This window comes from Ochotona curzoniae, unplaced genomic scaffold, assembly GCF_017591425.1.
Source record: "Ochotona curzoniae isolate NIBS_2020 unplaced genomic scaffold, NIBS_Ocur_1.0 contig_605, whole genome shotgun sequence".
Taxonomy (NCBI): Eukaryota; Metazoa; Chordata; class Mammalia; order Lagomorpha; family Ochotonidae; genus Ochotona; species Ochotona curzoniae.
The window spans coordinates 4,182,331-4,198,070 of record NW_024466491.1 but is presented as its reverse complement, the minus strand read 5'-3'; the positions used below and the strand labels follow the sequence as shown (position 1 = coordinate 4,198,070).

At 52.0% G+C, this 15,740-nt stretch overlaps 1 protein-coding gene across 2 annotated transcripts in view; it reads left to right on the top strand.

The window, feature by feature from the left end:
• CACNA1A (calcium voltage-gated channel subunit alpha1 A) overlaps window positions 1-15,740 on the top strand; it is a 131,596-nt gene that overhangs the window by 19,581 nt on the left and 96,275 nt on the right. For both annotated transcript variants that reach the window (XM_040990668.1, XM_040990669.1), the window contains 2 exons: window positions 11,421-11,526; window positions 13,296-13,435. In XM_040990668.1, the coding sequence (XP_040846602.1) occupies window positions 11,421-11,526; window positions 13,296-13,435 (246 nt within the window). The remainder of the gene's footprint in view (window positions 1-11,420; window positions 11,527-13,295; window positions 13,436-15,740) is intronic.

The window sequence follows — 15,740 nt, the reverse complement described above, 5'->3', positions numbered from 1 at the left end:
TAGGAGGGGGGAGGCGGGGTGCAGCCGGGTCCCTTGGGTGGGTGGCAGGACCTGCATTAGGAAAAAAGAGGAGCCAGAGGCTTTGTGGTGCAGCCGACAAAGCCTCAGCCTGTGTTGCCAACATGTCACATGGGCCCTGGTTCTAATCCCGGCAGCCCCACTTCCCATCCAGCTCCCTGCTTGCTGCCTGGGAAAGCAGTGGAGGACGGCCCAAAGCCTTGGGACCCTGCACCCGCGTGGGAGACCTGGAGGAAGCTCCTGGCTCCTGGCTTCCGATCGGCTCAGCTCTGATTGTTGCGGCCACCTGGGGAATGAATCAGCAGATTCACTTTCTGTATCTCTTCTTTCTGTATCTCTTCTCTGTAAGTATGGCTTACCAATAAAAATAAAATCTTAAAATATATTTATTTTTATTGGATAATCAGATATACAAAGAGGAGGAGAGACAGAGAGGAAGATCTTCCATCTGTTGATTCACTCCCTAAGCGGCAGCAATGGCTGGAGCTGAGCCCATCCGAAGCCAGGAGCCCAGAGCCTCTTTCGGATCGCCAACGTGGGTGCAGTGTCCCAAGGCTTTGGGCTGTCCTCGACTGCTTTCCCAGGCCACAAGCAGGGAGCTGGACGGGAAGCAGGACTGCCGAGGTACAAACCAGCGCCCGTATGGGATCCCAGTGCGTGTGAGGCGAGGACATTAGCTGCTAGGCTACCATGCCGGGCCCTAATTGTAAAAGAAATTCCTTAGGACAGAGTCCATCACAGAACCTTTCTTAACCCGGTCTGACTCATCCTCTGTCACCTGCAGCACAGGATACAACTGCATGCTTATCCTCTGCATAGCATTCTGGGAACGGCGTACTTGCATATTGCAGAACAGGGGCAGGTGTGGGGCCAGGGTTCACACACCACCTTTGTTCCACGCTAAGACTGCTGTGGTTTCCTGAGAGGATCAGCATTGAGGATCCAACACGAACCTGCAGGATGCAACCACGTGGCGTCTAATAGATGCCCAAAGCTGAATCGGCTGCCTTGCCTGGCACTGTTCTCAGCTCTTCTGACCGTGTGGGAGGAAGGTGCACACATCCATAGAATCTGTTCCTTCGCCCAGTCGTGCTCCCGGTTGGCAGTAGAGGAGCGATGGACAGTGGAACGGCACTGCCTCAGCCCTGTGCACCCCAGAACAACTCCCCTGACGTGTGCAGGTTTCCCAGAGCTGGGCAGTGAAAGGTTGAAGCAGGGGCAGTGCGGTGGATGGACGCACTTCCTCCAGCTGCTGGTCATCCTGCCTGCGTGTTGCACCTGCAGTGTGAGTCAGGACATGACTGGTTGTGGCACTTCCTTTCTCTCTCTCTCTCTCTCTCTCTCTCTCTCTCTCTCTCTCTCCTCTGGAAGGAGCTCAGAGCCCCCCGCCCCCATGCCTTTCCTCTAGTTTTCACTTCCGAGCCTGCAAAGCCTTGTTTTTATGCGCTGGCTGTTTTCTGTCCTCCACCTTCATCCGCTCCTCCCCTGGGGTGTAACTGTGCCCCGGACGTCTCCCCTTACCTCATTCGCTGTCACTCCTGGTTGTTCTATCAGTTTCGTTCTGGATTCCCAGCACACGCTGAATGCCACCCGTGGAAGCAATGAGGACTCTGTAGCCTTGAGTTCAGATCCCGTGTCTGCCACCTCAAAAGCTGCTTCCCTTTGGGTAGCTCACACCATCTTCTAGAGCGGCTGTTTCTTCATTCTCTCTCCTTTTCAAATGCACAGAAGGAGAGAGGAAGAGACACAGAATCACAACTAGTTCCCATCTGCTGGTTCCCCAAATGTCTGCAATAGGTAGAGCTGGACCAGGGCTGGAACTCCTGGGTCACCCTCCCTGGGTGGCAGTGGGACCGAATGACTCGAGTCTCCACCTGCTGCCTGCCAGGGTGTGCTTTAGAACAGGAAGCAAGCTCAGATACCCTGGTCTGGGGTGTGGGTGTCTTCTTCTTCTTCTTTTTTAAAAGATTTATTTATTTTTATCAGTAAGTCAGTTATACAGAGAGGAGAGACAAAGATGAAGATCTTCCGTCCACTGGTTCACTCCCCAAGCTGCCTCAGTGGCCAGAGCTGAACTGATCCAAAACCAGGAGCCAGGAATCTCTTGTAGGTCTCCCACATAGGTGCAGGGTCCCAAGGCTTTGGGCCGTTCTCTGCTGCTTTCCCAGGCCACAGGCAGGGAGCTGGATGGGAAGTGGAGCTGCGGGGATTAGAACCGGCACCTATATGGGATCTCGATGTGTGCAAGGTGAGGACATTAGCCACTAAGCTATAGCACTGGGGCTGGATGTGGGTGTGTTTACTACTAAGCTGAGTGTCTTTTTCCTTTTTAAAGAATTTATTTATTTTAAAGGGAGAGTTAGAGAGAGAGAGAGAAAGAGAGAGAGAGATCATCCATGTGCTAGTTTACTTCCCAAGTGGCTGCAGCAGTCAGAACTGGGTCAGGCGGAAGCCAGGAGCTCCGTCAGGGTCTCCCATGTGAGTGCAAGGGCCTAAGCCCTTGAGCCATCCTCATTGGCTTTCCCAGATGGTTAAATAGGGAGCTGGGTGGGAAATGGAGCTACCGGGATTTGAACTGATGCTCCTAGGGGATGCCCGTGCTGACCCAACTCACTGCGTTTTAATTACGATTTATTTTTTATTCTCCATCTGCCCTTGCTATCTCACCACACCAGAGAGTGCATTCTGCAGCCGCTCCCCACGCCCCACTCCAGGTTCTAGAATCTTCCATGTCTAATTCTGGCCTGGAGAGCTCCCCTGGGACTCCACTGCAGCAACCCTGAACTTGAAGGCTTTTTCTGTCTGCTTCTGGAGATCTTGCGAGCGCCCCCCTCCCCAGCTCCCCTTCTCTCCGGGGGTGTAGGGGTGTGAGGGGGAGGCAGTGGGCAGGTGGAGTGAGGTTCTGGGAGGAAACCACCTGGTGTTGCCATGTTGCTGAAGCTCCTGGGAGCTGGGCCAGCAGCTCTGGGGAGTAAATCAATAGAGTTTACCCAAGTCGGGGCTTCTTTTTTGGGGGGGGGGTTCCTTTGTTAATGAAGGAGATCTAGGGAGACTTGAGAGAGGGTGGACCAAGAAAAGGAATAAAGGAACTTGTATTCACTGATTTGAAAGTCAGAACAAGAGAGACTCATTCCCTTTTCAGATGAGCGCCAAAACCAGGAGCCAAACATTTCCTCCAGGTGTTCCAGGTGGGTGCAGGGGCCCAAGCACAGGGGTCCCAGGCTGGTTCGCAGGGAGCTGAGTGGGGAAGTAGAGCAGCCGGGACTCCAGTTCAACATCTGAGTTAGTGGTTTTACCTGCTGCACTGAAATTCTGGCCCCGTGCTGGAACCTTTCATCGGGGGCTTGGAACTTTCTAGAAGAATGAATTGCAAGTGTGTCGCTAAAACACCTACCAGGAATGAGTGGAGAAGGTGCATGTCGGCCACGGAGATAGAAGGGGACATGGGGGATGAGGCGGCTGTGGGTTTGTTTGCTGGTTCATCAAGGATTTTTTTTTAAAGATTTATTTTATGTTTATTGGAAACACAGATATTCAGAGAGGAGGAGTGACAGAGAAGAAGAGCTTTCATCCGATGATTCACTCCCCAAGCGGCTGCAATGGCTGGAGCTGAGCCGATCTGAAGCCAGGAGCCCAGAGCCTCTTCCGGGTCCCCCATGTGGGTGCAGGGTCGCGAGGTGGGAGCAGTGAAGTGGGAAGCCTGAATCCCATGTTAGGATAGGTTCCATTCCTGACCGCAGCTCCGTGCTCAGGCACAGCCTGGGAGGCAGCAGGCGATGTCTCCAGGGCTTGGGTCTGGTGCGTGCAGGTGGGAAACCTGGAATGAATTCCTGGTTCTTGGTTCCAGTTGTTGCAAGGTCCTAGAATGTTTGAGGTGACAAGCATGCGCCATAAAACCAGGCTCCTGACGTGTGTGACTCAGTGACACTGGTTGCATAACCACTCCAACCTTGATCCAACTCTGAATCACTTTCCCTAAAATAAAACTTGGTGCTCATCTTTCGGTCACCCATCTTTCTCCCCCCGTTCCTGGTCTCTCCCATGTGTTGTCTCTGGAGAGTTCACACATGTGAATTTGGTAGTGGTGTCTGACTCGCACTTGGCCTCACATTCTGGCTTGCGTTTGGAGCAGGCCAACAAGAAGGACACTTGCAGAGGCCCACTGAAATTCTGGCTGTTGGGGGTAGAGGGGTCGAGGACTTGGCCTGGTGCTGTTGAGAGCTTGTCAGCTGATATTGTAGGCAGCATTGTGGGGCCTGGTGGTGCACCTACTGCGAGGCGAGGAAGATGGGAGAACCGAGAGGGTCTCTTAGAGTAACCTTAAAGCCGCCGATGACACAAGCGCACTCACAGACGTGGCTCTTGTGTGTCTGTATCACTAAAAAAAAAAAAAATACTGTAATAGTTAAAGAAGCAAATGAAGCAAGGGGCTGGCGTTTTTCCTAGGGCTGGGAGTTTTACATGTGGCAGCTTCCTGGGAAGGTCATGTGTGAGTAGAAGCTACAGGGAGCAAGGCCACATGTGAACCCTCGCATCTCAGCCGTAGTTTGGTGGAACCAGAAGGGCCGAGGCAAGGAGGAGCCCGAGATAAACATCAGTCTGCTGGTGGATGGAGGTTATCCCAGGTGGAGGGGACAAGGTGGGATAAGAATTTTCTATTCCCAATGATACAAATGATATCCAAACAGACAAGGTTATTTTAAAAAGTTGATTGAACAATGGGCCCAAGATTTACTTCTGTTAGTACAAAAAAAAAATAGTTGAAATCTGCATGTGGTTTGTCAAGCAGGTGCCTTTCCATGAAGTTGCTAAAGGCTTCTCATATTCCTTAAAGAACTAAGGCATGTATTAATAATAATAATAATAATAATAATAATAATAATAATGATTAGTAGTAGTTCTTGCAAGTGTCCAGTCTGCAAAGACAGAGTCAGAGCCGGGGAAAAAAAAATCAATGAGTCTAGTCTCATGCTGGGAACCGAAAGAGGCAAGTGGAGGGGAAGAAGGGACTAAACAGCAAAGCCAGTGGATTTTTTTTTCATTGGTGACAGTCACATAGCAAAAATTAATAGCCAATTAAAGGAAATCATTTATCTGAGAGACAGAGACAGACTTCTGTCATCAGAGTCACTTCCTGGTGCCCTCAGCAGATGGGGAAGGCCCAGAGCTGCAGCTGGGGTGGGTCCCTGGGTCCAGGATGGTGGCTGGGGCAGTCCCAGGGCCGCAGCTGGGGTGGGTCTCCGGGGCCAAGGCCATGGCTGAGGTGAGCCCAGGGCCATGGTGGTGAGTTAGCACCTCAAACCAGGTCCCCCACCCTTTTGGAGGAACCCAGCTACTTGAACCGTTACAGTTATCTCCCAGGGTTGGTGTTAACAGGAAGCTGGAGTTGGTAGCTGGGTTCAAATCCAGGCATCATCATCACCTCTCTCTCTTTCTTTTGAAGATTTTTAAAATTTTTACTTAAAGAAGAGTTAACCAGTGAACCAGTGGAGTGAACCAGCGGATGAAAGATCTTTGTAGCTCTCTCCTTCTCTCTCTCTGCAAATTTATTTTTTCCAATAAAAATAATCTTTAAAAAGTATATAAAATAAAAAACCTGGTGGAATCCTATCATAACAGTAGTAGCAACTATGGTGATAAAAATAAACATATGTTGCGTGTTTGTTGTCAGAAGCACCCCATTATATGTTCTCATAAACAATGTTGTATTTTTAAAGTTTATTTAAAAGATACACTGCAGACAGAGTTCTCCCGTCTGCTGACTCACTCTCCGAATGCTCACAACAGCTGGGGCTGGCCTGGGGGGCAGAAGCCTCCAGGACTCCCATAGGGCTGGAAGGGACCCAAGGACTTGAGCTGTCCCCTGCCACCACCCCGAATGATTATCATGAGGAAGCTGGAGTGAGGAGCAGACGCCAGGGCTGCAACCCCTGTGCTCCAGTAGGGGTTTCCAACTTCCCAAATGGTGTCTTAAAAAAAACACCCGTCCCCCCAATCCTCAGAGGAACAGGCATAAAAAAATACCAAGGGTCCCGCGCTATTGGACATTTTGTGCCGCCCTACAAGGGCAGGTGCGATTTTTTTTTCTCACTTTATAGACAAAGAAACAAAAATCCAGAGAGGAAAACTGCCTTTGCCAAGGTCAAAGCCAACTGTGACTGAGTCTCCCTCAATTCTTCCAACCTCTCTCTCCCTGCTGTGTCTCAGGTGGATATTTGCAATTCCCACAGGGGGAGATGTCTCACTCCATAACCCAAGTGTTGGAAGTTGGTGAAGTGTATGAAACATAGTTCACTCAAGCCGATTGGGTATTGGGTGTTTCCGTTTTCCCTCTGTCCGATTTTTCCGGACCCCTTCTTGGAAGGATCAGCCCTCAAGCTCTAGCCAGGTGGACTTGAACGCCAGACTCCTGGTGCTAGCCATAGTGCTGAAAACAGAGTTGGCCATGGTGCTGAAAACAACGCTGGCCAGAGCCCCAAGCACGTAGCTGCTGTCCGGCTCTGCTGACTTGCTTTTGGCTGATGTTGTGTGGTGCAGGGTTGGAAGTCCTGGCCTCAGAATGGGGGACTCTGTTGGAAGCTGAAATTGTCATGCGTGGGATCCAGTTGAGATGGGGGTTAACAGGCAATGGTCGATGACGACAGATGTGGCAGCTGGTGGGAACTTGGGGCAGGTGCCATGTGTGAGGTCTGATTTAGGTGGTAAAGGTCCCCAGGGCACTCTCACTCCAGTTTTTACATAAAAGCAACAGCTTGTACTTCCTGTGAGTTATTGAGTGGTCTTCGGGGACCACCAGCTGCCAGGCTGTGTTTGATCTTGAACCATTTACTGTCTTAGCCTGAGCTCTCCTTTCCTTATCTGGAAAGCTCGCAGCAGAACCCACCCATGAGGAATGAACAGACATCCCCACCGTGGGTGGTGTCTGCGCTCTGAATCCATCCACGGAGAGCCTGGGTCCTCACTTCCTCCTCCTCCTCCGCTCCTGGCTGCTGCCGAACATAGTATCCACGGGGCTGAGAGGCGAGAGGGGTTCAGGGCAGCTTTCCCCCACAATTTGGGGGCTGCTTGGTGGACTCCTTCAAGGGCGTCGCCTCCCGTCCATACTCTAGTGTAGAAACAGGGTTGGGAAGAGTAGGACAGCCCTGGCTTGGTTTTCCCAGCAGTCTCTGGAGATTGGCTGTAAGGGGCTGGGAGCACGATTTGGTAGTTGGGAAAACAGCAGGAACCAGCAGCCCTGTCACTTCACCCACGTAGACAGATAGATAGAAGATTCTCTTGATTTGGTCCCAAGAACAAGACAGCAATTACAGGTGCAGCTCTGCTTGTCATCCCATCCTCCGGGGTGGGGATGGGGCAGTTGTCTCTGCAGGTCTCTGTTCGTCTGGTGGTGGGTAGCCTTCGCCTGGGCGTGGAGGGGGCAGGGCCTTCGTGTGTCTGCATAGGCACCCGCCACCCCCTACATTCCCGCAGACCTTTCTCCTCTCTGGGGCTCTCCTGATTTCCTGCCTTCTCTCCCACCCGGAGGAGGAAGGCATCTCTGCTTTCAGTCCTCCCCGCCTCCCTCGGGCCTCCTAAGCGGCCAGCCCCAGGCTTTTGGAATCTGCTGACACAGGTACTTCGTCTTCCAACCAATCAGGGCGCTCGACGGTTCGGCTCGGCTCACCGAGGCGCTGTTGGTCGGTTGGTCGCTGCTGCTGCTGCTGCTGCTCATGCAAGATTCCAGTTTTTCTAAATTGGGAAGATCAAGCAAGGACTGAAAAGAACCTCGCCTCCTCCCCCCACCTCCACCCCAGCCGGTACCGAAACCAGGGCAACCTTTAACTCATGCTTGGGGGGCAGCATGCCTCCCTGCTCCAGTACCCATCCTGAGTTTTCCAGGGGCTGAATGTAGCCGAGGGGGAGAGACCCAGAAGGCAAGATCCACTACAATCCCTCCCTCCCTTGCTCCTTCCTTGAGCACCTTCCAAAGAGTGGACACCCTCTTGCGGGTGGAGGACAAAGCAACCCACGGAATAAGCCTGTGCAAACCCAAAACTTAGGGGGAGGTGCTGAGCATCAAGAAAAAAATAAAAATGGTAGTGGCCGATTGACGAAGGCCGAAAGAGAAAAAAAGTAAGATGTGGAGAAAGGCGGTGGATGGAAGTGCACTTTGAAAAGACCATGAGGACAGCAAGTAGGGAAGGAAGGGTGGGGATTGAGTGACAGGTGCAGAGGTCCTAGGGCAAACATGTGGCTTGGGTCAGGGTGGACCAAGCCTTGTGGGCGCTGAAGACTCAATTTTTCCTCAAAGAGGACCCCCTGAGGGCTCCCGTGTGCATGTAGCGGGCATGTTTTGTTTTGTTTTGATTCCTGTTTATACATTCCAAGATCAGCTTGGGTTCATCGAGATTTGGCGGTGTCCTTCTCAGCCCCCCGCACTTCGGCTTGTCTGCCACCTTCTGCTTGGTGGCAGAGGGAGGCTTTGTGGGTAAGGGGAAGAGAAAGAGGTGTACCCCACCTCTGTACAGATGTGTCATTCTCTCAGCTCTAAACCCTGAAATAGACCTAAGCCAGGACTTTCCGCTGTGCATCCCGTGGAAGCTGGCCTTGTCCTTGTAGTTAGTAACAGTCTAAAGAGATTGGCTGGTGGGGAGGGGGTTGCTATTCAGGACCCATCTGTGGTGGGTGTCTGCAGGGCTGGGGGAGTGATATGGAACGGAAAGATGAGGGGAGAAGGAGAAGGGGTGTGTGGTTTGGCCCCTGGCCTTGCTTGTCCAAGCTTCCCGGATATAGCTGGAGGATGCAGCACCTGGGGCGGATGAGATCCTGACAGGTGCTTGGTACAGCCTGTCAGGGTGCTGTGTGCCACGGTTGTTGCCACCGGCCTGCTGAGACACTTCCTGGAAGCTTGAACTGATGTACAAAGGCAGGCGTGTATTCCAGCCTGTGCTCCATGGAGGTGGAGGGTGGGAGGAGGGAGGGTGAGGCAGGAGGCCAGGGCAGCAGAGGAGGGAGATGGCCACAGTTTTTGCTGCAGCAACAAGCCAAAGATGCTGAGCTGGCAGCGAGGCGGCCTAGCCAAGTTGAATTCCAATCAGGCCAGCACAGGGTTTGGCCTAAGCTCTGCTGTGTACAAATATTTGTCTCTCATTTTCCAGGCTGTGGGGCGAAGTGGCACACCCAGTTAGCTTTGTTCTCTGGCGCCCCTGATGACCGGCAAGCTTGGAGGCAGCAAGCCAATCAGAGATGGGCGGGTGGCAGGGTTGGCTTGGTTGGCTGCCTGCGTTGCACCCGCTGCTGGAGTTGTGCTTTTCAGAGTGTGTGTGTGTGTAGTGCTGGGGACCCAAGGAGGCCTGGATTTCCTGGCTTTGGTGGGGACTTCAACCCCTGGGGAATCAGTCTTTCCACCTGGCCAGTGGGTTTTGTTTTGTTTTATTATTAATTTATTGCTTTGACACACCTCCTCCAGTCTGCACTAGGAAAAAAAAAATGGAAGACCGAAATTTTAAAAAGCATTTGTTTATTTGAAAGAAAGTATGACAGGAGCCAAGCATGTTGGCTCTGCTGGCTTAACCCTCCACCTCCAAGTGTGGCAACCCATATGGGCATTGGTTCGTGTCCTGGCTGCTCCACGTCCCATCCAGCTCCCTGCTTGTGGCCTGGGAAAGCAGTAGTGGACGGCCCAAAGCCTTGGGACCCTGCACTCACGTGGGAGACCCAGAAGAGGCTCCAGGTTCCTGGCTTTGGATTGGCTCAACTCTGGCTATTGCAGCCACTTGGGGAGTCAACCAGCAGATGGAAGATCTTTCTGTCTCTCCTTCTCTCTGTAAATCTGCCTTTCCAATTAAAAAAAAAAAGTAAAAGAAAGTGAGAGCAAGAAACAGAGGTCTTCCACCCACTGGTCATTTCCCAAATGGCTGCAGTGGCTGGTGCTGGGCCAGGCTGAATCTGGGAGCCAGGAGCTCCGTCTGGGTCTCCCCGCATGAGTGGCCAGGACCCAAGCCCTGGAACTGTCACCTGCCATTTTCCTGGGTGCATGAACAGGAGAGCTGTCTGGGAAACCCTGAGCAGCTACGACTTTTTGCCAGACCCTCGACTATAGTGTGGTCAAATGGTAGCTTAACTCACTGTGCCATAGTTGATTTAATATCCCAAAAGAGAAAAGCCAGATTCCCCCAAAAAATGTTACATGAAAAGAATGTGGAAAGTTAGATCAAAACATGAGGGAAAATAACAAGTAAGTTTATCTGGGTGCAGAAGAGGTTTTTTTGTTTTGGTTTGGTTTTGTTGTTTTTTTAAGGGGAGTGGAAACTAGGTTTTCAGAGGGTTCATGGAAAATGAACAAATTATTGCAAGTTAAAATTTGGGGTTTTAGAGGCATCAGGATAAATGCCATTTTTTCATGCTGGGCAGCCAGGATGGTGACTGTACCAGCCACAGAACACACAGGTAGTTTCTGGAGATGCAGTTGGGTTGGTCTCAGCAAGGAGGAGCACGTGGCTGGGGACCACAGGTACTGCCCGGTACTTTACAATGGCCAGGACAGGCTGGGATGGCCTGGCCCTAGGGGTCAGTTTTCTTCTCAGAGGTTTGCGGGGTGGTGACATATGGTGCATTTCCTCCACCTCTCCCCCTACCCCGGCCCACTGGAGTGGGGTGTGTGGGTGGGGGAGGCCGGCAGTGTCATGAACATGAACTGTGTCAAGTGGATCTTCTCCAAAAGAAGTTCTTCCGGGGGGCGCTGTGGAGGCATACCAGTGGAGGTTGACCTCTGCCCCCACTACCTTGGGGTACACTGAGGATGGCTTCTAGGCAGAGTCATGTGGCCCCCCTCAGGTCTTAAAAACTAAGGATCCAAGACCTGTGCTCTGGCCATAGTGTGTGTGTGTGTGTGTGCGTGTGTGTGTGTGTGTTACCCATATCGTACCTGCTCTCCTCCAAGAGTGGCTGAAGCTGTACTCTCTGTGCCCTGAACAGGGACTGTTGGAGTGAGATGGTGCAATGGGTATCCACATTTTCTTCTTAGTTTAAAATTTGTGGAGATAACCTTCGTGAATTTACCTTACAGTCAAAGCCTTACTCTTCCACTAAACCATGAGTTTGGCCAGCTCAAAAGGACCTGCCCCAAGGACCTATGGGGACAGCAGAAAGAGCGGTTGCACCTGTTAAATGGAGCGAGGAGGGGGGAGTCATTTTCTTTAAAGATTTATTTATTTATTATTGGAAAGTCAGATTTACAGAAAGGAGGAGAAACAGAGAGGGAAGATTTTTACCATCTGCTGACTCACTCACTCCCCAAGTGGCCGCAGTGGTAGGAGCTGAGCTGATCTGAAGCTAGGAGCCAGGAGCTTCTTGCAGTATCCCCCCAACCCCCGGCCCCTTGTTTAAGAGCCAGCTGGGAAGGTTTCCTTAACTCCCACCACTCCTTTTGAATATATGATTTTAGCCACTATCATAGCAAACTGTATTGTCCTCGCCCTGGAGCAGCACCTGCCGGATGATGACAAGACCCCCATGTCGGAACGGCTGGTGAGTGATGGCCCCCTGCGGACTCGCTGCTTTGTTTTAAGGGGTACATTGGTTGGGGATTTGGGGTGGGGGTAGAGTTTGCTGTTAGTCCTGGAGCCAATAGCCAGATCAGTTTTGTTTTAAGAATTGTTTTACTTGAAAGGATTGGCTGGAAAGAGAGAGAACGCTTCCATCTGCTGGTTCACTCCCCCACATGGTACAACAGCCAGATCTGAGCCAAGCTGAAGCCCGGAGCCAGGAAAGCAGCAGCTCCATCCAGGTCTCCCACATGGATACAGGAGCCCTAAGCCTTTGAACCATCCTCCATTGCCTTCCCAGGTGCATTAGCAGGGAGCTGGATTGGAAGCAGAAGTCCTGGCACTTGAATCGATGCTGCAATGTGGGAGACAGGTAGCCTAGGCAGTGGATTAACCCACTGCGCTACAGCACCTGCTCCAACAGCCAAGTCTCTCCTGAGCTCCAGTAACCTGCAAGGAGGGACGCTGTCACTGCCCTCCCCACCCTGGAAGCTCAGCAGACCCTGTGTCCATTAGGGACAAGGCAGGCCAATGGCAAGGGCCTGACCATCCATGAAAGCATCACTTCCTACAAACTCTTTGAAGTGCCTGTGTCCCCTGAGCCATCCATCAACTCACCTCCCAGCTTGAATAGCGGTTATGGAACTGCTGTCACATGCTTTGCCCTCACCTTGTCTTTAAAAAAATCTTCCTGGTTTGCCTTTCTCGGTGGGTGTGGCCACCCCGGGGGGGCAGGGAGAACATATGGGCTGCTGAAGACGCAGAAGGTCATGACCACACCCAACACAGTTCAAAGTGGTTTCTGCAGCATCATTGAAGTCCTGGTCAGTGTTTGTATTTCCCCAAAGGTCCCGGAAATGCCATTTACCAAGATTCCCATGTGGACTGGGTTTTATACCACCTAGAATCTTTCTTTGAAAGCCTGGTTGGTCCTGAGCCATTGATGTGGGCTACAAACCAAGTCCCCCTGCTGGCTTCTGGCTGGTCATCCCTTTGTGATGTCACCCAGTTCACTCCACTATGACATCACTCTGTTGGAGCCTCCGTGATGCCATTCAGCTTATTTACCCCCATTCGCTGTGTTCCCTGTGTGTGGACACCCCTTCTCAGAGGACATTCAGAATGTTAACAACTCCTAAGCCGCACGCCGGCACCCAAGCCCTGCCATAGCCCACAGGCCTCCGGTTCTTTTGCTTCTGGCATCTTCTCATCCAGGGAGGGGCCTTGCCCTGCAACTATGGTACTGTATTTCTTAATCATTGTGGCATGCTGGGTTAAGCCACAGCCCACAATGCCGCCAGTATCTCGTAGGAGTGTCAGTTGGAGTCCAGGCTGCTCCACTTTGCCTCCAGCTCCCTGCTAATCCACCTGGGAAAGCAGCAGAAGATGGCCTAAATGCTTGGGTCCTTGTACCCATGTGGAGAGACCCAGATGGAATTCCTGGCTTTAGCCTGGTCCAAGCCCCAGTCTGTGAGGCCATTTAAGGAATGAATCATTAGATAGAAAATCTCCTTCCCCCTTATTAAAAAAACATCAAATGTCTTACATTTAAGTTAATTTTGATGGGATTGGCCAAGAAGAAAGGGACATTCGCTGAGCTTCTTGCAAAAGCTGTGGGACCAGAGAGTTTTGGCAGGTGGTTGTGGCGGGGCTGGGAGGTGGGAGGCAGGTGAGATGGCTTGGGGCGGGACTTGGCACCCTGTGCTCCACAGGAAATGCTGACCTTGACTTTTCTCCTCCACCCCCTGGCAGGATGACACAGAACCATACTTCATTGGGATTTTTTGTTTCGAGGCTGGAATTAAAATCATCGCCCTGGGATTTGCCTTCCACAAAGGATCCTATCTGAGGAACGGTTGGAACGTGATGGACTTTGTGGTGGTGCTAACCGGGTAAGGAAGCCGGTGGGACCTTCAGGCGGATCTCACTGAAGACTTGTTTGGTGGTATCATGGAGGGTGGTGGCCCAGGCCGGGCTCTGGAAGGCCGCCGGGTCACCTGTGTACTTACTTGTATTGTCTCTCCCCATCTCCCACCTCAGTCTCTCAATAGCTGGCGCCTTGTGTCACAATTCCAGGAATGGCAGTGTTACAGTTGACTGCAAAGTGCTTCTTGGGCATTTGTTCCTTTCACTTTCAAAACACCCCTCATGATTTGGGAAATAGTAATATTCCCATCTGCCCCTCCCCTCTCCCCCAAGGACTCAAAAACACGGAGCAGGAATGGCTCCTGTGAATTCTCGTTTTGTTTGAGGTTTGTTTATGCTTCATCGTGGTAGAAGGATCACAGGGTAGGACAGGAAGTCAGTGGGGAGGGGGAAGGAAGGTCATGGGGCAGGACAGGAAGTCAGTGAGAGAAGGCGGGATCACAGGGTAGGTCAGGAAGTCAGTGGGGGAGGGAGGGTCACAGGGTGGGACAGGAAGTCAGCAGGGGAGGGGGGAGAGGTCACAGGGTAGGACAGGAAGTCAGAGAGGGAGGGTCATGGGGTAGGACAGGATCAACTAGGGAGGGAGGGGTTACAGGGTGGGACAGGAAGTCAGCAGGGGAGGGAGGGGTCACAGGGTGGAACAGGAAGTCAGCGAGAGTGGGAGTGATCACAGGACAGGAAGTCAGCAGGAGAGGGAGGGGTCTCAGAGTGGGACGGAAGTTAGTTAGGGAAGGGGACCCAGCATGGCTGCCCCTTCTGGGGTTTCTTGGCTGCTCCTGGTTGTGATGGGGTCTACGCTGCCGCGATTCAGATGTTAACATGTCTGTCTTTGGAGAGGGGGCGTGGCTTTGACTCACGTGGGCTTGTCTGCCGAGGGGCGTGGCTGTGACTCACGTGGGCGTGGCTGTCTGCCTAGGGCCGTGGTTGTGGCTCTCGTGGGCGTGGCTACCTGCCGAGGGACGTGGTTGTGGGGTCGCAGGGGTGCGGCTGTCCTCTGAGGGCTGGGTTCTCCATCCTTGGCCTGTGGTACATCACAGGGATGCCGCCTGGCATTGGACAGTTTTCTGTAACCTTGTCGGTGAACTTGCTATGAAAACAGTCCTATGGTTGACTTCTTGTTGAAAAATATTTCATATTCAAGGTCAGATTGAGGCTTGCTATTAAAACACTTGCATTGCACGTTGGAGTGCCCGGCTGTGCCTCCCGGCTCCTGATCCAGCTTCCTGCTCATGGAGGTGGCAGTGATGGCTCAAGTGCCTGGGCCCTGCCACCCACGTGGGAGACCTGCATAGTTTGGGTAAATGAATCTCTCCCAACCAAGTGTTTCTTGAGTTTTGTGCTGATCATTTCCACTTACAGATTCATGTTTGGATCACCTGAGTGTATAGGAAACAATTGGATGAGGCCAGCACTGTGACTCAGCCGTTTAAGGGGTCACCCGCATGCGGCATTGGCATCCAATAGGACCCCAGGGCTGAGTCCTGGCTGCTCCGCTTCCCATCCAGCTCCCCGCTGATGTGCCTGGGAAGGCGACAGAAGACGGCCCAAGTGCTTAGGCCCCTGTCACCTGCATGGGAGACCCTGCTGATGGAGCTCCTGGCTCCCAGCTTTGGGTTGGCTCTTTGCGACACAACCCGTGGATGGAAAATCAGCCTCTCTCGCTGCATTCTGTCTTTTAAATAGAATAAATCTCCCCCAAATAAATAAATTTTTGAAAAACCTTAAAAAATATAAATTAAAAAAAATTTAAAGGTTATTTTTATTGGAAAGTCAGATTTGCAGAAAAAGAAACAGACAGATCCTCCACCTGCTGGTTCACTTTCCAAGTGGCCGCAATGGCCAGAGCTGAGCCCATTGGAAGCCAGGAGTCAGGAACTTCTTCCGAGTCTCCCACGCAGGGGCAGGGTCCCAAGGTTTTGGGCCATCCCTGATTGCGTTCCAAGGCCACTAGCAGGGAGCTGGAGGAAAAGTGGAGCAGCTGGGACACAAATAGGCACTCAATGGGATTCCAGTACATGCAAGGTGAGGACTCTAGCCACTAGGCTAGTATTCCAGGAGCATAAAAGAAGTCTTTTAAATAATACCTACTTATTCAAAAAGCGAGAGAATCTTCTTTTTGCTGCCTCTCTCCTAAAATGGCTGCAATGGCTTGAGCTGGACTAGACCCGAACCTGGAACTCCATCCTGACCTCCCATGTGGGTGCAGGGGTCCCAGCACTTGGACGATCACCTATTGCTTTCCCAGGTGTATCAGCAGGGAGCTGGACTGGA